Below are 22,079 nucleotides of genomic sequence, written 5' to 3' on the forward strand. Positions count from 1 at the left end.
GTGTCTTCAAAGGTTGGGTCTAGAGGGGTAAAACTTGCATTCCCTCCACCTCAAGGTACTTCCTAAGGAAATCTATTTCAAACATATTGTTCCAAAAAGACGTTTTGAACTTCCTCATACCTTCCAAAGATTGCAATAATATTTGTCTTCCTGCTAAAGAAGTTCCATAAAATCTCACAATAATACATAAACACTTTCATTTCCTATACAATGTATCCCACAGGTATTAACCCCAATTCAATAAGGTTTAACTTAATTCAATAAACTTCATTCAGGATATTGTCAGTCTGTGACAGTAAACACCTCATTGGCATTAAAATAATAAATACTTGTCTTAATTAGTATGAAGCCATCAGAGAATCTGCAGTCCCTCATGGAGAAGAACCAGTCCCTGATAGAGGAAAATGAAAAGTTGAGTCGAGGCCTGAGTGAGGCAGCTGGTCAGACAGCCCAGATGTTGGAGAGAATCATCCTGGTAAGGCTAAAATTCTATGTGAAGAGCTTTTAGCTACACGTTACTGTTTCCTAACTGTTGGAAGCTGACCACTAACAGTGTTCTAATGCTATTCAGGAGCATCTGACTCTGGAGGACTAAAGCTGAATTTGAAGGGAACAAAACAGTAGCAATATGATGATAGGCTACAGAATGCATCTGGTTCTGAAGCCTGCAGGTTTTGACTCAAATGTACTAGAACTGGAATAATCTGCTTTGAAAATGCATCACTCACAGGAATATAACACTGAATACCAACTTTTCCATCTCCCAAGTTCTCCCATCGGTCACTGTCGCTCTGTATGTCTTGACCATTTGGAGGCCGTTTGCCCGCAGCGGTTGTACTGCCAAACTTTGCTATTCCAGGGTTAAATAAGTCAAAATGTGTCTTGTATGCCAACTTCTCCCGAAACCTTCTAAGACCCGCTCTTTTGTGGGCTTTGGAGAAAAGTCCAAACTTACTTTCATTTAAAGGGAACTAACCTTCCCTGATTGTACAGAAACCCGTATAGAATCACAGTGCAAGTCACCTTAACAGCAGAATGATGAAGCAGCTATTGCTACAAAGAAGATAGCTGTTTCTTGCTTCTCCTTCTATAATTCAGTATCTAATTGACTTTTCTTTTCTTAGACAGAACAAGAAAATGATAAGATGAATGCCAAACTTGAGGAACTCCGTCAGCATGCTGCGTAAGTCCCATCCAGTTTCATGTGCTGCAGAAGTACCCTGCAACACTGCTCATTTCATTTATTGGCTCTGCATTTGTTATTCCAAAGCCCATCTGTGTGCGGGGAGGGTGAACAGTATGTTGCCAATACCCTATCTACTGAGGGTCAGACATGCAATTGCCAAGCAAAACCAGTGGACTCAGTTGCATGTCTGAATTTTTCAGGTGCAAACTTGATCTGCAGAAGCTGGTAGAGACTCTGGAGGATCAGGAGCTCAAAGAGAACATAGAAGTGATTCGTAATCTGCAGCAAGTGATAGTCCAGTTGCAGGTAAGAACTGACCTAGAAAATGGGAAGATCCCTGTGCCAAATGAGCTTCCTACTGAGAGGAACCCAGTGGTATGGTGCCAGTCTGCTAGGTAGTTGTTTCTTTATAGCCCTGCTAAATAAGACCTCTGCACAGGTGTGTGGCTGTTAAATGGCTTTTGGCAAGTTACTTTAATATAGACTTACTGTTGAAACTTCAAAGCCACAAAATGACCATTTTATGCTCAGATAGCTGCTCACTCCAGATTAGAGTATCCTCAGAAGAATGCTGTGAAGTGAGACTATTGCACAAATTTACAGTCCAAAGACTGGGTAACGCAAGGCGCAAAAAACACTCTTGTAAATTCAGGGCTTTAGCGTCTCTATTTCTATTAAATGGTCGTATTGGAGGGAGCTGGAATTGTTTGAAAATTTCCATGTCCTTGTCTAATATGACTCTTCTATATTCCCCTTCCTAGATGTCCCTCAAAGCTCCAACCACCCCATAAGGAACTGGCTGCTAATTCTGTGTAGTTCAGGAAATGTCTGATAGGGACTAACTTTGCCTAGTCAATTGAGACTCAGTTCAGAAGAGGCATTCACTGCTGCTGTTAAAATGGGATGCCAGTGGCCTCCTCTTCCCAGAGAGGGGAGTTTTTTCAGATCAGAGGGCAGAGTCTAGAGAACCCTTTCCTGCTCTAAATGGACAGCAAGGAGCCCTTGTTAACTGCACTTCTCACTGCTGTACATTAAAGTGCTCTGTTTGCCCTACACAGGATGAAAGTGCTGCCTGTGTGGCAGCATCCATGGAAGCTGTTGCTGAGATGGCAAACTCTGAGCAAGAATCTGACTCTGTAAGTAGTGGGGGGTCTGAGATACTGCAGAGTTTGACTATGTAAATATTCTCATTCACTCAGTAATTGTATCTTTCCCGTTCCCTTATCCCATGTGTTTGGCACTTAGTTACTTCTTACCATCCATCCTTCCTCCTTTACTGTACCCTTTCCTATTTTTTTTTTATTTTTCCCTTCTTAAAATTATGAAGTTATGTAAAAAAAAATTTCGAAACATTTTATATTAATACTGCTGCTTACTTCAGTAGTATTCAACTGTTCTGCTATGTTCAGACTGCCAGTGCAAGCACTGAGGAGCCCCTTGGTATTGGCTTCTTTTGGCTAATAATTGTGACTATATTCCAGCAAGCAGAAACCAGCCAGGACAGCAAGAGATCCCCAGATGCTTTCACCACTCAGCATGCCCTCCGCCAGGCAGAGATGTCCAAAGCACTGATAGAATTAAATAAAGCCCTGGCTCTAAAAGAGGCCTTGGCCAAGAAAATGACCCAGAATGACAGCCAGCTGGAGCCCATTCAGTCCCAATACCAGGTAAACGCTCCTTTCCAGGAAGGCCCATGGAAATATCTGTCCAGTGTTGTCCTCTTCTTCACCCCATATGTGTGCATTTTGTAACGCTAGTTGGGGGGAGGGATTCATCAGGACATGAGCATTCCCTTGGTGGCTCTCATAGTAAGAACTCCATATTGCCTAGAGGTGTGGTATGAGAGGGCAGAGTCCTGTGAAAGAGGCATCTCTGGAATGGTAGTCGTCTAGCTGTAGGTGCCCACAGGTGGCAGAACTATGGTGCCTAAATGTCTGCACGTGGTTCTACTAAGCAGACCGTCCTTGCTTCTTCTGAGCAGGACATTGGCCATTGACTGTTCCATGTAATCCCAGTCTTCCAACTCACTCCTCAGAATTGCACTTCTGCTGTGGGACTGCTTAGCCTCCATGGAACTCAGCCACTGCTGCCATTGAACTGGCTTCCTCTCTCCTATAAGTGCTAGAATCCATCATTTTTGAACCCACTTGACTTATTGATCAAAACATGACTGCCAGACTAAAAGGCTAACTGCAGTGTATATTGATCTGGCTCCTACAGCTGCTGCATGGGGAGGTCTTCTGATCCCTCTGACAACAGAGCAGTTGTCCAACCTATTGAAAGGAAACATGGCTCCCCAAGGCCTTATCTAGCCTTGTCCCTAGCCGCTGGGATTTCAAGACTTGTAACCTAAGCTCTCTGCTCCTGTCTCCGTTCTAGACTAATATCAAGGGCCTGGAGTCGGAGGTGAGCAGCCTGCAAAAAGAGAAGGAAGAGCTGATCCTTGCACTTCACACTGCAAAGAAGGATGTTAACCAAGCAAAGTAAGGCTGGCTAGAAAGGCCAAGTAGATTGGTTCCGATAGATGCTCATTTCTCTAATCAGTGGCACTTGGCCTGGCAAGTAAAGCCCTGCTGGCAATTGCTGCACATACTGACTACTGGAATAAATCATCAAATCCTAAATTCCAAACTGTTGCAATGAATGGGCTTGTCTGCTCCATGACTAATGTCCCAGGTGATAAATCTGCTAGCTCAGCACACTTCAGGTGTTGGGTGTAGTTTTTATCACCACACTGCACAATGAACCAACTTAGGGAATTGCATTCACACCCGTGCCAGATAATGAGGGCTCTGGGGAATCTCTTGTCCAACCTTAACTACTTCATTGAGACAATGAGTATGTTTTGAGGCTGTGGAAGGGTTCATGTTTGGCACTAGGAAGGGGCCTACTGTATCAGGTTTTTACCCTACAGACTGGCATAAAGTGTGAGGGGGAAATATCCTCAACTCTGAATGAGTAAATTTTCAGTTTCTCTTGTAGAGAATCTATTCTGACTTAGTGCATCCTGCTAGGAGTTGAGATGAGGAAGGGGAGGCCCTTGAGACTGAACGCCCAGAACAGGGAGCCAAAGAATCATTCTTAGCCCTGCTACAGACTCTGATCTTAGGTAGTTCTCTCCCTTTTCAGTGACTCAGTTTCCAATCAATAAAACAAGAATAATGAATACTTGATTTGATTTGTTGGGAAGGACTTGTCAGACTTATCTATCTTTAAAGCGTTTTGCCATCTGCTGATTAGAGTATACTCCTGTTTTTCCAAATGGCTTGGAACAACAAGCTGAAACTTTTGAATAACCAGGCATTCAGATAAACAGAAGTACTATTTTGATCTGGGTTCTAGCTTTGGGCTGGGAAGCAAAGGTCTGGATACAGTGGGAGTTGCAGGCTAAAGTCACTCTGGGGAGCTGCTTTACCCAATTGGCTACTGTTGCCATTCTTGGCTATGAGCCAATGAGCTCTGTGTGTCAGCCCCTCTCCTGCACAAGTTGCCTGCCCTGGGCTATGGTCGGACACAGCTCCTCAGTGATGAGTCCAGTGTCAGTGAAATTCCTGCATTAATGGTCACTCGGAAGGGTCGTGTCCTGGACTGCAGGGCTCCATGATGGGAGAGGAGGGTTGACGAGAGATGCCGCTATGGCTATAACTAGTTACAGGCTTCACTTTTGAACTGGGTACAATGCTGCAGCCATGGAACCAGATTGAGTGGATCTGTTGTTGCACTGGTATAGCATGAATTATACTCATTGCTGGATATTACTTAGCGTTAAGAGGTTAATTGAGAAGTTATTAGTGGGCTACCTGGGGGATGCGCTGTGGATTCAGATAACCGAAAATTCTAGTTAACTGGGAGTGTACTGCATTATGGTTCCAGGCTCTACTGGTATGTCTACACTGCCAAAAAAAAAAAAAATCCTGCAGCAGAAAGACTCAGAGCCTGGATCCAATGAATTGGGCTTGCATTATGAACCTAAAATTAGCAGTGAAGACATATTGGGCTTGGATTGGAGCCCAGGCTCTGAAAACTGGTGAAGGAGGGTCTCCCACTGTATCCAGGCCTAGGCTCCAGTCCAAGCATGAGTGTCTTCATTGTTGTTTTTAGCTCCATAGTATGAACCCTGCAAGCTTGAGTCATTTAACCCGGGCTCTGGGACTAGCTGCTGTCCGTCTCTCTTTGGGAGTTTTAAGTTATGTTTGCACTGCAGTCGGCTCTCATTCACCTGAAGGGAACTGATCTCATAGCTGAGATGTTCTTAGCTTGCCCAGGATCAACCATTCTACTTACACCCTGGGAAATAGATTTCTAGTGTGCATCTCCCTTCCATCCTTCTCTTTGGATTGAGTGAGTTGCTGAGAAGCACAACTGGAGTTTCTAAACTCTGCTTTATACAGTGGTCAGGCAATGGGGTGAGTGAGGGACAGCAATTCTGGGTCTGTTTTCACAGTAAGGAGAAGGGGAGTCTATTACTGGAGAACAGCACTACTAGGCATATATTTATAGGGTGATTCTTTGCAGGCTGAGTGAACGACGCAGGAAAAGACTCCAGGAGTTGGAAGGGCAAATGAATGAGCTAAAGAAAAAATTGAATGAACAGTCAAAACTCTTGAAGCTGAAAGAATCTACAGAGCGCACAGTCTCCAAACTGAACCAGGAGATTCGGGTAACTAACACTGCCATATGCAGCCTCTGAGCTCCATCTAATGGAGCAACTTCCAGCCAGAAGACGGTGAAAGCTTCCATTTTATTGGGCTGGCATCACCTTGTATTGCAAGACTCATGTAACTGTAGTTCTGTGACTAGTGCTGCTAATGATGGAGTGGATAGGAGGCTCTTACGATATAAGCATAGGCCTGGGAGTCAAATCTGGCTATACTACTCATTCAGTCCAAGCTTTGGGCAAGTCACTTGACTTTGTTGTAACTTCGTTTCCATGTCTGTAAAATTGAGATGGTTCCCTACACCTTTAAGTGGGGGTTAACAGGATGAAATCATTAGTCTCAAGCACTGACATCCTCAAAAGGCTGGTGCTGCGGGTGGGCAAAGTTTTCGTAATATGTCCTCTTGTCAAGAATACTTGAAAAAACTATGCAAAGTGTAAGTATTGGAGTAACTTTCTCCTGCAGGAAATGAAAAATCAGCGGGTACAGCTGATGCGCCAAATGAAAGAGGATGCTGAGAAATTTAGACAGTGGAAGCAGCAGAAGGACAAGGAAGTGATCCAACTGAAAGAACGGGTAAGTGAGCCATTAATCACCTGGACAGTCACTGCTGGCCATGAGTTAACTTACCTAAGGGGTTGGCTCGACTTACAAATAAACATCTGAAAACATAACATCTCTACAGTGCCTTGAAAATAACAAACCAATAGGTCAAAAAGCCTCTTGTTCCATATATACCTGAGTGGCAGGCTGCCACCTTTCACCAGTTGTGTGTCAAGGGAAGATTGACTATTTGCTTATGTCTGAGGTTCCTTGATCTGCCAGCAGAGTGATCACAACTCAGATCTAAATTAGAAGTAAAAAAATAACACCGCGTTAGTACCTAGGGGTATCTTTACCACAAAATAGAAGTTGGCATCTGCCCTTTCAAGAGCGTATTGAGAATATACCACATGAGCAAATAGTTAAAGCTGTTACTATTACAGTAGTTAATGTAATCAAATCAGGTTGTGGCATTCAGGTCTAATGGGGCTTCTGTGCCTCTGAGTCTTCATGTGTCCTTGTCTCAAGGTGTTGTGAGCAGAACGGTTCTAGCCCCAAAGGATGTAGGAGACCATATTCTAGAGCAGGGGTAGGCAACCTATGGCACGGGTGCCAAAGGCGGCACACGAGCTGATTTTCAGTGGCACTCACACTGCCTGGGTCCTGGCCACTGGTCTGGGGGGCTCTGCATTTTAATTTAATTTTAAATGAAGCTTCTTAAACATGTTTACTTTACATACAACAATAGTTTAGTTATATATTATAGACTTATAGAAAGAGACCTTCTGAAAACATTAAAATGTATTACTGGCATGTGAAACCTTAAATTAGCGTGAATAAATGAAGACTCGGCACATCACTTCTGAAAGGTTGCCGACCCCTGTTCTAGAGCAACAAGGGCCACTTGAATTTTGTCAGCTCAAGGTTACAGTGATTAGTGTTGGTCATAGAGCACATAGGATGTCTGTTTCATGCTCCCCCTGGACTAAACAAGTACACTGTAAAACATGTCTTTATATGACTTGCAACTTTTTGACCTGCCTAGTTTTTCTCTTCAGGATCGCAAGAGGCAGTATGAGCTGCTTAAGCTAGAACGAGACTTCAAGAATCAGGCCAATATCCTCAGGCGCAAAACAGAAGAGGTAAGGAGCGAACATCTGCTCGGGGCTCCTGATCAATCCCCCAAGGTCTGGAAGACATGACTGGAGTTTTGGCAGGGGACAGACCGAACTCTTGATATTCAGGGGAACAGTTTGGGGGTTTGGAGATGAATTGAGGATGTCAGTTCAGAGGGGGTGCATTGTGACTTTCTTTTTCTCTCCCCCTTGAAAAATTTTGGGACTCTGCCTCTTAATTCTCACTGTCTCCTTCCCAAACCCAGTAACTCTTGATTGCACTGTCTGCCCTAGATTCTACCACCTGTTTCAACAATGATGGATAAGCACACTAGCTGGGTCTGCTAAAATGATCACCAATGAGATCACTAATGTTTAAAGTGTTGACATTAGGCTTCAGACTTCTCATTGGCATGAGTGGGTGCAGTTAACACTGTGCAGAGCTTGTCTCAGGCTGTTTGCGGACAGGAGAAAACAGCACTACATCAGTTTACTCTGGGTCCACTTCTTGAAGTTTTTCTTCAACCATAAGGTCTAGAAGCAGAAATGCTTTGACGCAAAAATTCTTTTAAAATGAGAGCTTCAGTTCTGGTACACAACTGCAGTGGGTGTATTCTGGAGACAACTTGGCTGCAGAATCACAGGAAATAATGTACCCAGTATATAGACTCAACAGTAAAAGTGCATTCTAGAGGTGAACCAAGAGGCTTGTAATATGACTAAGACCCTAATTAAGGGGTATGCTCCTCCAGAGGCTATTGACATCAATAATTCCAAAAGCAGATCAGGCAGCTGTTTCCTTCATGCTTAATACTGCCCTGCGTGCAGTGACATCCCATCTGTATCTGCTCTACAAGTGCTCAGTGAAGGAAGAATGGATTCTTATAAATGTAGATATACTACTCCACAGCTAAAGCTAAAAGCAGCAGTGTTTTTGGTTAGCATGTCATTGTGCAGATGCTTTCTGACTGGCTTTCAGCAGCATGGAGTCCTGCACCCAGAGCTGTGAATCACATTAAGCTAAGCAGCCCAATAGTTTCCACTGTGTGAGGGATTCAAGGAGGGGAAATGATTGTATGTGTGGTGGGGTTTTTGCAGGCAGCAGCTGCTAACAAGCGCCTGAAAGATGCTCTACAGAAACAGCGTGAAGTAGTGGATAAACGGAAAGAGAGCCAAAACCGAGGAATGGAAGGAGCTGCTGCTCGAGTAAAAGTGGGTATCAGTATAGTGGTGCACTGCCTGATGCACCTCTTTGAATAATGAGCTAGCACAAAGGTTGCCTGACTAGCTCTCTGATGGAGGCTGGGTTAGATGGGTGGAAAACAGAGAAGGGCCATGGAATTTCCTGTCCTGTATAGGAGTAAATAAGGGCAACATGGTTTATTTGCCCCTAGATATGGAGGACAATTCAGAGGAGGAAGTGAGTGACTGAAGTCCCACAGTTGCGATGTCCAGTAGAGTTTATTACAGGGGTGGGCAAACTTTTTTTGGCCTGAGGACCACATCTGGGTATAGAAAGTGTATGGGGGGCCATGAATGCTAACAAAATTGGGGTTGGGGTGCGGGAGGGGGTGAGGGCTCTGGCTGGGAGTATGGGCTCCAGGGTGGGACCAGAAATAAGGAGTTACGGGTGTGGGAGGGGGCTCTAGGCTGGGGCGGAGGGGGTGCAGGGTGGGGTGAGGGCTCTGGCTGGGGTGCAGGCTCTGGGGTGGGGCTAGTGATGAGGGGCTTGGGGTGTAGGCAGGTGCTCCAGGCTGGGACCAAGGGGTTCGGCGAGAGGGGGATCAGGGCTGGGGTTGGGGCATGGGGTGGTGGTGCTTACCTCAAGCAGCTCTCGGAAGCAGCAGCATGTCCCCCCTCCAGCTCCTACACGGAGGTGTGACCAGGTAGCTCTGCTGCACACTGCTCTGTCTACAGGTGCCACCCCTGCCGCTCCCAATGGCCGTGGTTCCTGGCCAATGGGAGCTGCGGTGGCACTGCTTGGGGCGGGGGCAGCATGTGGAGTGGAGCCCCCTGGCTGCCCCTATGCACAGGAGATAGAGGGGGCACATACCGCTACTTTCGGGAGCCGCACGGAGTGGCCCCTGACCCCGCTCCCCAGTGGGAGCTCAAGGGCCAGATTAAAACCGTTGATGGGCCAGATGCGGGCCATAGTTTGCCCACTCCTGGTTTATTATCTCTGTCCTGTCTTTCTCCAGAGCTGGCTTGCAAATGAAGTGGAGGTTCTTGTTAGTACTGAAGAGGCCCGACGCCACCTCTCTGACCTTCTGGAGGATAGAAAGATCTTGGCCCAGGAACTCCTGCAGCTTAGAGAAAATAGGGAAGCTGGGGAGACTCCACCTCTAAAACTTCGGGTGAGTGACACACAGGGAGTCATAGCTGAGAGCTACACTCACTCTGTCCCCTAACTGCTACACTTGTTCTCTCCTATTTGGGTCTGTGAAGTCCTATGACGAGTAGATTAATGTTTCCACAGCCCCTCTGGCTGATGAAAGGAATAGCAATGAAGAGGTGATTGGAGCACAAGAGGTAGCGGGGATCTGGTTCTTCATGGTTCTATTCCATAAAACAATTAGTCTAGCATCAGTGTCATGAGAGTGGGCCCCAGCCCCATCAAAGGTTTCGTGTACAACCCCTTGTTCAGTTGGGAAGGAGGGTGGTGTTTTAGCTGAGAAGAACTACTTGTAAACATTTTTCCAGGTAATGCAACCCCTATCTTAAGTGTTTAGAGTGTCTAAAGCTCAGACTCAAGCACAGGGTGGGGAAACTTTTTGGCCTGAGGACCACATCTGGGTATAGAAATTGTAGGGTGGGCCATGAATGATCACAAAATTGGAAGTTGGAGTGTGGGAGGGGGTAAGGGCTCCAGCTGGGGGGGGGTGGGCTCTGGGGTGGCGCCAGAAATGAGGAGTTCAGGGTGTAAGAGAGGGCTCCGGGCTGGCCAGGGAGAGGGGGTGTGACCTCTGGGATGGGGCTGGGGAGAGAGGCTTGAGGTGCAGGAGGGTGCTCTGTGCTGAGACCAAAGGGTTCAGAGGACAGGAGGGGGATCAAGGCTGGGGCACGGGGGTTGGGGGAAGAGGCTCAGGGGCACAGGCTCCGGGTGGCACTTACTTCAAGCAGCTCCTGGAAGCAGGGGCAGTCCCCACACTGTGTGCTGCCCCGTCTGCAGGCACTGCCCCCACAGCTCCTGGAAGCAGCGGCATGCCCCCCCTCCCACTCCTACGCGGGCACTTGCCTCTGCAGCTCCATTGGCCGCGGTTCCCGGCCAATGGGAGTTGCAGGGGGGTGGCGCTTGGAGCCCCCTGGCTGCCCCTACGCAGGAGTTCAAGGGCCGGATTAAAAGGTCCGATGGTCCGGACGTGGGCCGTAGTTTGCCCTCCCCTGCTCAAGCACTAGGTTGTTCTCACTCCCCTTCTGCCTCCCCAACCTCAAATTATTTCATAATTATGTCTTGCTGCAATTCTCTTCAGAGACGTACATACTCGGTCGCAGACGTGCAGGCTTCAGAAATAGACCATTCCATCACAAAGCAGATAGAAAGCCTTGAAACAGAGATGGAGCTCAGGTAAGGGAATGTCATGAAGCTTCTAACAGGCAGAATTAGCTCTCATTTTTATAGCACCATCATCCCAAGGTACCCTACACTTTCACCATTGCAGCCATTCTGTGAGACCTGGGAGAAGTAAAGAATAGCAAATAGAACTGACCTGCTCTGTGTAGTTTCAGACAGAATATAGCTATCACGTGAGAATTTCCAAGATACTGGGGCTATGAACGCTATTTATGCAAGAGTGATGTATGTCCATTTTGCTTATCTGAAAGATGTTAGCACAGCACCTACTTGCATGATGCTGAAGCAGTGGCTTGGTACAGATTCAGGAGAATGAATTTTCAGCTGAGTCATCAATGCAGCTTTGCAGCAGACCCTACCACCGTACAAACAATCAACTAACTGAAGCTGCTTTCCATAGTTTTTGTAATGTTTTGGGAATATGACATTACTGTTATCCACGAACTACTCCAAATTCTTTTCCTTGAGCTCAAATGCATGTTTGTTTCCAAAGGAGTGCCCAGATAGCAGATCTGCAGCAGAAGCTATTGGATGCCGACAATGGAGACCGGGTGAAGCAACGCTGGGAAACTATTGCAACTATTCTAGAGGCAAAGTGTGCCCTGAAATACCTAATTGGAGAGGTACATTCTTTCTGCATTGTGGCACACCCATCTGTTTAGGATTGCTGCACTGTATTTATTAGCTATAACCATATCTGCCACAAAGAGCTCATAATCTCAGGTTAGACAAGAATAGAAGGAAGTAACAAATGTGGTGATACATGACAGGGGAAGGGGTTGTGACAAGGGTCATTGGGTGAATAGTGCGTTCATTTTGAAGGTTACATAGATGGTTGTTTTAACAATAGTTGGTTTCCTTGAAGTGGGTTGTATGGGCAGCCTAAAGAGAGGGAAGAGGCATGCTGGATCGGGTCAGAATGAGATTCCTGGCCTGGGGAGTAGCATGGAGGCAAGTCTGGGGGAAAAGACACGTAAGATGCATCTTTGACAAATGGCTTGGGAGGTGAGACGCCATCCTTAAAAAGGAAGAACTTGAATCTGACACAGGAGGTATGGTGGAGCCCATGATGGTGTTCAGGGAAGAGCTGACCATGGTCATGGCTACAAGTGAGCCATGTAACTTTCTGCTGCAGAGTTTTGGAAGGTTAAGAGTGAGGGATGAAGTGTGTAAAGAAAGCCAGAAAGGAGCAAGTTGGATTAGTAAAGGTATGATACGATCAAAGGCTGATTGGGACTTTCAGAAACTGGAAAGATAAGTTGTGGAGAAACAGGAATTTATTAGCAATGTCTACGGTTGGGAAGTGGGAAGATAACTCATTCAGTCTCTGACAAGATGGCTTTAAATTGGCATCGAGACACCCAGCAGGAAAGGTAGGTTTAAAAAAAAAAAATACACAAATTGGACAGAAGTAAATCTTGAAGGCACTGGCCTGGAGACACTAATCAGATCTTTGTGAGCAGATGAGTTTGCCTAGAGGCAGTGAGGGCAGAGGACAAATCTCTGGGGGTACTCTGAGTGTAAGGGAGGAGGGGAAAACAGAAAAAGAGTCCCTGAAGGAGTAGTCGGCAATGAAAAGCACAGTCTATAAAGGTCAGGCAAGGAGTTATTGTCTTTCTATGTGTGGTGGGTAACTTTGAGGGATAACAGAAGAGGCCACTCATAAAGGAAGCATAAATGGAGTGGAGGAGGAGGAAACCAGACTTGTAGAGAATCAAGGGGAGAGTTAAAAACTCAGGGTAGGAGAAGTAGATGTCAAGTCCAAGAAGACTGGAGACAAATGAGGTAAGTGGGATCAAGAGAGATCTGAAGACTGGGGAGACCATGGCATGCCGAAATGCAGAAACAAAGGTAATAGACGATGATGGAGTCATTCTAGTAACTGTTGTCAGTGCTGCCTATTCTGTCTGTTTCCATAGTAAAGTGTGTGTGTGGGGGGGGTACCTGATAATGGCTTTCAAGTGTGTATAGTTTTAAATTTGACTCCAGCACCCTTGTTGCTGATGTCCAGTCCCAATCATATGCTGTGGAGAGTGGCACCCATTTTCCTCAATAGTCTCCTTACTGATGTCTTTCAGCTGGTTTCCTCCAAAGTGGAGGAAAGCAAACTTCACAGCAGCCTGGAACAGAGCAAAGCTAATTGTGCAGATATGCAGAAAATGTTGCTTGAAGAGCGAAACCAGGTGGCAGATATAGAGGCTGAGCTCCAAAGTCAGTTGGTGATGCAGGAGCAGCAACATCAGGAAAAGGTAAAACCCAGGGGTGAAGGAGTACCATGATTAACACTGCATGGCTTCCGTGGGGTTAAACAAATGCCTTGGAGCTGCTCCTAAAGGTCTGCCCATGAAGAAGAGTTAAGGGCGTGGTGCTAGATCCAAGTGCCTCTTTCCTTAAGAGAAAAAGGGTTAAATTAAAATCAATTTGCAACCTGTCTTTAAAAAAAACAAAAATCCCAAAACAAACCCAAACCTATTTTCATGAGGCTTTATTGGCCTCTGGCAGACCTGATATAATTACCCCCTAGGAAGTCTCCCTCATCTGTCTTCTGATCTCCATTTCTAAAGTTTTAGTGGTGCTAAATGGTCTTGCTGAAGTAAAAACAGAACCATTTTATTCAGTTCCATTCAAAGGCACAAACTTACTGCATCTGAACACAAGGTGGGTTTTCAAGTGGGCCCAGACTACTCTCATGCTATGGATGGCAAAGAACTAGCTTATTTGTATCTACAACTATTTGCCTACTAGAGATTGCCCACCACACCATCTCTTCACCTGCCCCAAAACCTCCAGGTCTACTGAGAATGTCAAGACTGCCAGGCATGCCTTAGGGGTTTATCCTTTAAAAGCATTTTTTGTCACTGTCTGCATCCTTTTCATTTATGCTGTGTTAATTTGCCTGTAGGTTCTGTACCTGCTTAGCCAACTGCAGCAGAAAGAAGCAGCAGAGAAGAAGCTGGAGGACTCTCTAACCGAGCATGAGCAACAGCTACTTGAGCGGCTCAAGTTCCAGGTAGATTGGCTGGAGGTGGACTCAGCTGTGGCAGGTTCCCTCTTCATGGAGGGGTCCCCTGGTGCATGAGCATTTTATATGTGGGTGTAACCCCATTGCCCCTGCTGTAGCAATGCCAGCTCCTTGCCACTGGAAGCAGGGCTTCAGAGTGGCTGAGTAACAATGGATATTATTCATGCTGCTCTCCCTCTGTAGACTAGACTTCTTGGAGAAGTTGCTAGTAGATGGCTGGAATATTGGGCCTCTAGTCTGTGTTCATAAATGCTCCTTCCAAAGAAGCAAACTAAGTGACAACAGACTTGTCTCAGACCAGTTCAGCTTCCACAAGCCTAACATCCGCTGCTTTTCTGCATGCTCAGCCAACCAAATGAATACTGAATACTGTTCGCTCCATGCTGAGTGCAGCATCAGTCTGCCTTCAATGATGAAGGGTCTTTCGGGGGGATCCCACAGTGGGAATGTTGAAAGCACCAGCTCCAGGGTGGGCCCTACAGTAGCAAACAGCAGTGGAATACGCTATCCTCTCCCTCAAAGCTACTAGAGTTTTTAGTATAGCAAATTGCTAGGGAAGAAGAGAGTTGGCCAAGCTACTGAAGCAGAGCTTTCCTAGCCTAGCTCCGAGATTTCCCTACCCTTCAGGGACAGGTGTTAAAAGTTGAGAGACTGTAACATGAGAACTGTTGGCCTGTTTGGTAGGATAGAGGAAGTTAATTGACAGTGAGGCTTGTATTCCTCCTGACCTCAAAACTGAAGGTCCAGTCTCCTGTTGGAGAATTGTGGCGCAGAACACTCCTAGGCATTGAGCAAGACCTCCTCCTGACTTGAACAATCTGCTAGCAGTTTAGAAGCAGTTTCTACCTCTCAGACCCTAAATAACCCTACATATTTCATCCTTTTTCTTGTGAATAGGATGAAGAGCTTGAGAAAATGAGGGAACTTTGTGAGAAGAACCAAGAGCTTCTCCAGGAGAATGAATCCCTCAAACAGGTAGGGAAGGGTGTGTGCATAGCCACCTGGCAGCTTATTGGTGGCAAGGTTTGTTAGGTTTGGCTACTTATGATGCAATGAAATTCATCTTCTTTTCTAACAGAAATTAATACTCCACCAAATTGCCAGCGGACAGAAGCTCCGACACATTCAGCAAATGCCGACTCAGTCCCCAGATTCTCCCTTTGATTATATTCCACCCAAGGTAAGCAACTGCCATGTGCTAATTGCCACACTTCTCTGTGGCTGATTGGGCTCTGTATGGATAAAGATACTGGCTAACAAATCTTTCAAACTTCCCTCTTACACCTGAGTTGCTTTATTAGTCTTCTTTGTTCTGAAGACTGGGGTAGATGCATCATCTGCCCTAGGCAGGCCCCAAGGATTCCTCCCATCCTCCTCTTTAGCAAAGAACTAGAATCCTTTTGTACCCGGTTGACACTGTTGCTCCTCTTCTGTCTAAAGGAAGCTGTCACACCTTGTATGTTGATACAGTTTGCCTTGTCCCCACCCTCACAAGCAGGCTGTTTCCTCTGCAGCACTGCCAGCGTTTGCTGAGCCAGGGAGCAAGAAACCAGAAATCAAGTATAACCTATGGCCTGCCAATATGCTAACCACTAGCTGTTGGAAGGAATAATGTGGTGATTTAGGATCACTTGTTATAGCTGTGTAGCAAGGGGGAGTGCACCAAAGTTCTGCAAACTGTTTAAAGATAACAAGCTAAACCAGCTGCTGCTTTGAACTGTTAAGAATCCCTGCCAACCTGATGACTTGGCACCTCCTTGGTCCTGCAGTTCTCTTGGCTGTTCAAGTAAGCTGGGTGTGATATGCTGCTGGGACTCTGGAGTAGTCCAAATTCTGACACATTTGAGGTCTCAAACAATCTAATTTCCATCTGTAGCCAAAGATTCGCCGTCAGACAACTGCAAAACCCCGTGCACAGACACCAGAAATGGATGTGCAAGAGCTGTTCTCTGAATCCGAGGAGTCTGGAGGAGAGATGGAAGATGCAGAGTGGGTGCCGATAAAAGCAGCCAAAGGATCCAAGAAAAGCCTATCAGGGGTATGATCCAGTTACCTTTCTCTGCCTCTGGCTTGGGTTACTAGCTCTGACTGAGGGGACCACTTACCTGTGTCATGATGCTGCCTGGCACGTGCAGAATGAAACACAGCTGAACTGTGGGGTTTGCACTGGCATCCTGAAGCAAAAGCCACTTACTCCAGCAGCACCAGAGGGCATTTAGTTTGGATGGATGGTTTGTCTGTCATCCACCTGAACACTTTAGATAGCAGCAAAAGTAGCAAGTGCTCCAGGGCAGCTATACTTCCTGCGCATCAAAGGAGTTTGTAACTCTCTGAACTGCTATGCTCGTGCATGTGGCCGTTCCAGAGAGAAACGGGCTAGGATTGCAAAGTCCCCCTGCAGACAGTCCCAGCTATCGTGTGGTGCAGAAGAAGCTGCATAGTCAGCTTCTATGTGTACAGGGCTGTTGATCCCATGGGGAGAAGATGGGTATGGAACACTAAGCACTACACATAGAATGGGAAAGGGGGACAGAATAGAAAATAAGTGAGGTAGCGTGGGAGATGATAGAGGCAAAAATATTGATGACACTGGTACCATGCAGCTTTCTCCACAAGCAGTGATGGGTACCAAATGAAGCACATGCATACAACTAAAGAATGGCATTTGGGAGGTAGAGAGATGCGTTAAACTTTGTGGGAACTTCCCTTTCCTTCCTGGTTCCCATAGTGATATCTTGTTCAGGCTCTTGCTCTCCACTAAGATTTTTGAGGGAGAGGCAGCGTGGACGGAGCTTGCATGTGCTGAACACTTTTAAGTCCGTAAGAACCAATGGGCCATTCTAAGCTTGAATTTCCCCTTATGAAGGCTGACTGCCTTCTCCCTCAAATCTTTTTTGAGATACACTCTGACACATCTGCAAGCTACATGCAGGCTCCTCAACTGATCTGAAGGGTGGGGGCCATCCACATTGAAACTGCTGCTTGGCATCAAAGGGAGTTTGTAATTCTGAACTGCTGTGCTCAGACCTCATTTAAAAACTGGGCAGTTTCAGAACAGCCATTGCAGGGGTGAGAGTGGCTGATTGTACTTCACACTTAGAACTTAAAACTGTGCCACAAAACCAATGTAGCCCTTTTACTTCTGAACTGGGATGTGCATTAGCTTTATCTGGGAGAAACTCTCTAGTTTCATGAACTTAGACCTGTGTGTGAGACTGGCTGTTGCTGGCATGTGTAATGGGTACATGGAGAGGTCTCAAGCTTGAATTTGACCTGGTGAGGTGATGAAAGTTATTGTGATGGTGCTGAAACACCAATATTCAGAATGAACATCTACTCTAGGAGATGGCTCAGTGGGTCACATGCATCTCTTTTCTGGGGATAGAGTGGCAGTGAGGTGAGGGTCATGGTAATTTATGCAATTTGGTGTCCAGTACTAGCACTGGTAAAGACCCTCTGACTGCCGGGGAGTATCTAGACTCAGCCCAGCAGCAGTGGAACTGTTATTACCTTGAGTTCTCTTCTCTTAAAAGTGTTCCTGCCGGGGCCGATGTGGAAACAGGCAGTGTGGCTGCAGGAAGCAGAAGCTAGGCTGTACCGCAGGCTGTAACTGTGATGCAACAAAATGTAGAAACCGTGATTCTGGCCTGCTGGTGAGTACTACTGCATTTGGCGCTTGGACCTTGGTGCTGGATGCACCCAACATCTACCCGATAACTTCCATATAATCTAATTGAGAAAGATGAACATGGGCATCCACAAGCTAGTGGTGCCTATGCACCTTGGCAACCTCAGGTCTATCCCTATGTTGGAAACAATTGTAAATGTCACTGCGTATAATCCACCTGGTGCATCTTGCCATGTAACCATGTTAGTAGCTCCACCTGCTTTGCCAGCCTGCAGCATTAAAGTATATGAATGTGGGAGTCTTCCTACTGGTCTCCAGTCTTTGGGGTTAACTTGCTGCAATCTTGCAGATGCTTCTTAGAGGATAGGTAATGGTAGTCCCTTCTGCCTGGTAGCGGACATGAACTTGTGCCTCTGGTCCAAACTGTACAAAAAACTTACTCCACTCCATTTATTCATGGCTTTTTAAAAACAGCCAAAGAGGCACTTAGCTGGTTTTAGCTACCTCACAAACCATCCTGATCACTTATGATTCCAAATAGTAGCCCTATCTGCCTTTTGCATTTGAGTTTGACTAGCAGTCTGATACTGGGAGGCCTCTGCTCCAAACCTCCCACCCTGGTAACCCAGAAAGCAAAATTAGCTGATTTTTTTTGATCCCTTATCACCTTGAAGAACCAGTTGCCTTATAACATGTGCCTTCTAGTGCCCATGCCACTTTCTCTAGAGTTGCTGTTCACAGCGAGGGGAAGTAAAATACTAGGATCCATAAATCTATTTCCTGAATAAGATTTATTGATGGGGCAGCATTGGCCTAGACTAATGTGCATGTCTGTCCCTCAGGATGGTCCTATGAGTGAGAACCAAACAAGAGATTCTGAAGGATCCTTCAAACTGGAAGATCCCACTGAAGTGACTGCTGGGGAGACCTTCTTTGAACCAATATGTATCACTCCAACCAAGAAGGTACAAATCAGAAATGGGGGAGCCTGGGTGGAATTGATTTCCAGCCACTGGCTGCCGTATCTTGTTCATGGCTAGCAGTGGACACTAAATCAGGAGAAAATTCACTGAGACAATTTCTCTGCCTCTTGTTTATCCCTAACCTTCTGAGCAGTCTGGGGGAATTAGACCTTTTTGCTCTCAAATAAGCCATTGACATGTTGGCCCTTTACCTGGCTCAACCTCACCCTCACCCTAATTGATTCCCAGTGTCCTTATGCCAACTAAGTACACTAGATTCTGCTCCCTCACCCAACTTCTTTCTGCCCCATTTTATAAAACTCTTTAGAGTTTTGACATGTAAAGTAAAGAAAATAGAGTAGCTTTTGTGGATTACCATTAGTGACTGGGGAAAGGCAGCTTGCAATTGTGGATGTCTTCCAAGTCTCACGGAGGGTTGGCTGGTTTCTTTGAGTGCTGTGGCAACTCAAGCTAATAGCTTCATTTTCTTACCAGGTCCTGAAAGAGATCGCTGAGCAAGATGTGTTTGTCAAGAAGGCCAACACAGCTGCACTCTTAATCAATGGAGATGTAGAGTCCCAGGAGAACCAATTGCCACTAGTGAAGAAAAAAAAGCGAATGTTGAGTAGTAACACCAGCTTCTTCTCTGGCTGTACCCCCATCAAAGAAGAGGACAACTGAGGGCAAAGGAGACCTACCCGTGACTTTTAATGTTACCATGTTGCACTTCCTTTCCCACCTCAGACACTAACTCTTACATGATTAACAGGATCTATTGCTACAAAATAAAGCTTCAGAAGAAACAAGTCTCAGCTGCTGGCCGTGATATGGGTGTCATGGGACAGCAGCTCTCCGTTGGTTGTTTCTCTAGATCTGCCTGAGCAGATGTTTGCTGTACCAGAACAATGGAAGGAAGAGCTACTTTTTCTTTGGAATATTTAGTGAGCAGAGTAGACTCCTCTAACCCATGCATTCCAGTTGCATCCTGAACTGTGAACAATTTTACCTGCATTGTTCTTAGTCATTTTGAATTGGACCGGTTATTGGCCCCTTTCTTCAAATGCAGAAAAAGGAATTCCTGCCCAAGTTGCCATGTGAGCCCTCATGGTGCTTTTATCTCAGTGAGGCACTGTTTGTAGTCTTAAAACTAGCTGGCACAACAAACTTGTCAGTGGGTGTGCTCCCTCTAGGCCACCGGTGCCTCATTAATGAAATGACTCTCACTAGCCCTTGTGTTTGTGAATATTAGTAATTTTAACCTTTTTTTAATTTTTGTAGCTTTAATAAAGAAGTATGAAAATGCATAAGCTCTCGGTGCATTATGTCCTGAGCGATTCTAACAGCACCTATTCCACAGAGCCTGAGTAACTTCCTAACCCAGGTTGATCTGACTAGACAATGGAGTTTGATCATGTCAGTGGCATAACTGCAACTATCAAAGTTCTTCTCTGACTACATGCTCAATTGTACTGCAATGGATGTAGTTAGTAAAACTTCCAGCAACTGCTCCAACCAAGTACAGGGTTCAATAGCTAATAGTTTTGTGTTCAATAGCTATACTTCACTTTGAAAGAACAGGGAACACACATGGGATTGTCTAACTCTCTTCCTCTTGACCTACAAGGAAAAAGTACTGCCAGCTGTACTTGTTCCTGTTTACTACAGCACACGGGGTTCTTACATTTTCCATCCCAGGAACTAAACTACAGGGCCCTCTGAAGCTGAAGCAGTGCAGCATGTTCTAGCTAATCTAATTAATGCACAGATGGCTCCTTTCCTAGAGGATGACTAGTGACTCAAATAAGCACAGTTCTTCTTTGAGTGATTGCTCCTGTGTATTCCACAGTAGGTGTGCGTACTCGCCACGTGCACCGGTGCCAGAAGTTTTTTCCCTTCGCAGCATCCGTAGTGGGGGAGCACCGCTGCGACCGCTGGAGTGGTGCCGACATATCACACCATAAAGGGGGCTGTATGCTCCCCCCACCCTCAGTTCTTTCTTGCCGCCAGTGAAGGTAGTCGGAACTTGGTGCTCCAGCCTTGGCTGCAGCGTTTATAGCCTTAGTGGTATCCAGTTTCACTGAACTTTCTTGCTGAACTTTCACTAGTGCCTGGCTCGGGGCATGCCCTGTGGCCCAGGCTTCGAGTCGTGCGACTCTTGTCACAACTGTATGCCCAGAAGTGATCCACTCACTCAGTGTCTTCGCTGTCTGGGCAAGGTTCACATTAGTGAGAAGCATAAAATTTGCCGCTCCTTCAAGCTGCGAACTAAGAAGGAGTGTGAGATCCAACTCTGAGCTCTCCTAATGGAGTCGGCATTGGCCCCAGCACCAGCACATCGAGCCAACCCTGCGCCGGGCACCGTGTCTTCAGTGCGTCGCGAAGTGCCTCCGGTGCGCTGTCCTCATTCTGCGCCCAGTACCGCGTCGTCTGTGCACAACAAGGCACCGTTGAGCTGGCACCACTTCCCTTCTAAGAAGCTAGGGAAGACTTGACGGCGCCGGGAGAAAGAATGGGGTGAGGCCAGACCCGCATTGGGCAGCCCACGATCCTCATCAGGACCGAGACCTCTAACTCGGGTGGAGCAGAGTAGTCCAGTACCATCCACATGCGCCTCGCCAGAGGTGAGAATGCCTTTGATGCCGGAGGCAGCTCAGGCCGCATGCGACATCACAACGCTTCCGGTACCGGGAGCACCGCGTCGGTCGGGCTCCCGAGCCCGTGGGAAGCCACTGCTGAGTGCCCATCAACCTTCTCCGGACATCTTGGCACCGTCCCGAGTTGAAGGGCCAAGCTGCGGACCATGGCACGCCTCCACGCCGCGAGCAGGGTCATCTGCGAGCTAGCTTACCTCCTCCACTCCGGGAGACCGTAGGGGAGGCACTAAAAGACGTCATCGCTCCTCTTCGAGCCTTGCACACAGGGACAGGTCTCATCAGCGACGCCACCCATGTTCATACTCCGGCACCCCCTGTGGAAGGCGCCATGCTCGGAGTTCATCACGGGAGTCCTAGGCACTGAGGCGCCGTAGTCTTGGGCGCTGGAGAGAATACAGGGATAACACCCCCGACTCCTACCTGTCTTCCTTCTCCAGGGGCCGTAGACGTCATGTTCGGGACCGCTCCAGCCGTTCATAGGGCACCGTTTGTTTGTCCCAAACCTCCGCTTCGGCACGCAGCCATCCCTCTTCGACTCGCTCGGTGCCACAGGACCAGACAGCCCTCCCAGGCCCCCTCATTTCCCAGGGCCAGGCCGTTCCCTGGCAGGGACAGTGGTGCCAGTGGGCACCATGGCTCCAGGCACTAGCACGGCCGGGACCCCGCTCCGTGGCAGGAGTGTCCCAGGCCCAGCTAACGTCACCACCTTGGCACGGGGATGAGGCAGTGGGCATTGACCC

The 22,079-nt window shown here is 46.9% G+C and overlaps 1 protein-coding gene across 1 annotated transcript in view; it reads left to right on the forward strand.

The window, feature by feature from the left end:
• Positions 1-19,986, forward strand: part of KIF4A (kinesin family member 4A) — a 37,851-nt gene extending 17,865 nt beyond the window's left edge. The window contains exons 12-32 of the mRNA XM_054038963.1: positions 343-475; positions 1,125-1,183; positions 1,387-1,492; positions 2,245-2,322; positions 2,668-2,853; positions 3,566-3,669; positions 5,702-5,846; positions 6,310-6,420; positions 7,446-7,529; positions 8,601-8,714; positions 9,701-9,856; positions 10,973-11,067; positions 11,567-11,696; positions 13,152-13,322; positions 13,976-14,083; positions 14,993-15,070; positions 15,174-15,275; positions 15,972-16,133; positions 17,629-17,748; positions 18,566-18,688; positions 19,181-19,986. Of these exons, the coding sequence (XP_053894938.1) occupies positions 343-475; positions 1,125-1,183; positions 1,387-1,492; positions 2,245-2,322; positions 2,668-2,853; positions 3,566-3,669; positions 5,702-5,846; positions 6,310-6,420; positions 7,446-7,529; positions 8,601-8,714; positions 9,701-9,856; positions 10,973-11,067; positions 11,567-11,696; positions 13,152-13,322; positions 13,976-14,083; positions 14,993-15,070; positions 15,174-15,275; positions 15,972-16,133; positions 17,629-17,748; positions 18,566-18,688; positions 19,181-19,366 (2,551 nt within the window). The 3' untranslated portion in view covers positions 19,367-19,986. The remainder of the gene's footprint in view (positions 1-342; positions 476-1,124; positions 1,184-1,386; positions 1,493-2,244; positions 2,323-2,667; positions 2,854-3,565; positions 3,670-5,701; positions 5,847-6,309; positions 6,421-7,445; positions 7,530-8,600; positions 8,715-9,700; positions 9,857-10,972; positions 11,068-11,566; positions 11,697-13,151; positions 13,323-13,975; positions 14,084-14,992; positions 15,071-15,173; positions 15,276-15,971; positions 16,134-17,628; positions 17,749-18,565; positions 18,689-19,180) is intronic.
• Positions 19,987-22,079: the final 2,093 nt, after the last annotated feature.

The sequence above is a fragment of the Malaclemys terrapin genome, chromosome 9 (genome assembly GCF_027887155.1).
Source record: "Malaclemys terrapin pileata isolate rMalTer1 chromosome 9, rMalTer1.hap1, whole genome shotgun sequence".
Classification (NCBI taxonomy): Eukaryota; Metazoa; Chordata; order Testudines; family Emydidae; genus Malaclemys; species Malaclemys terrapin.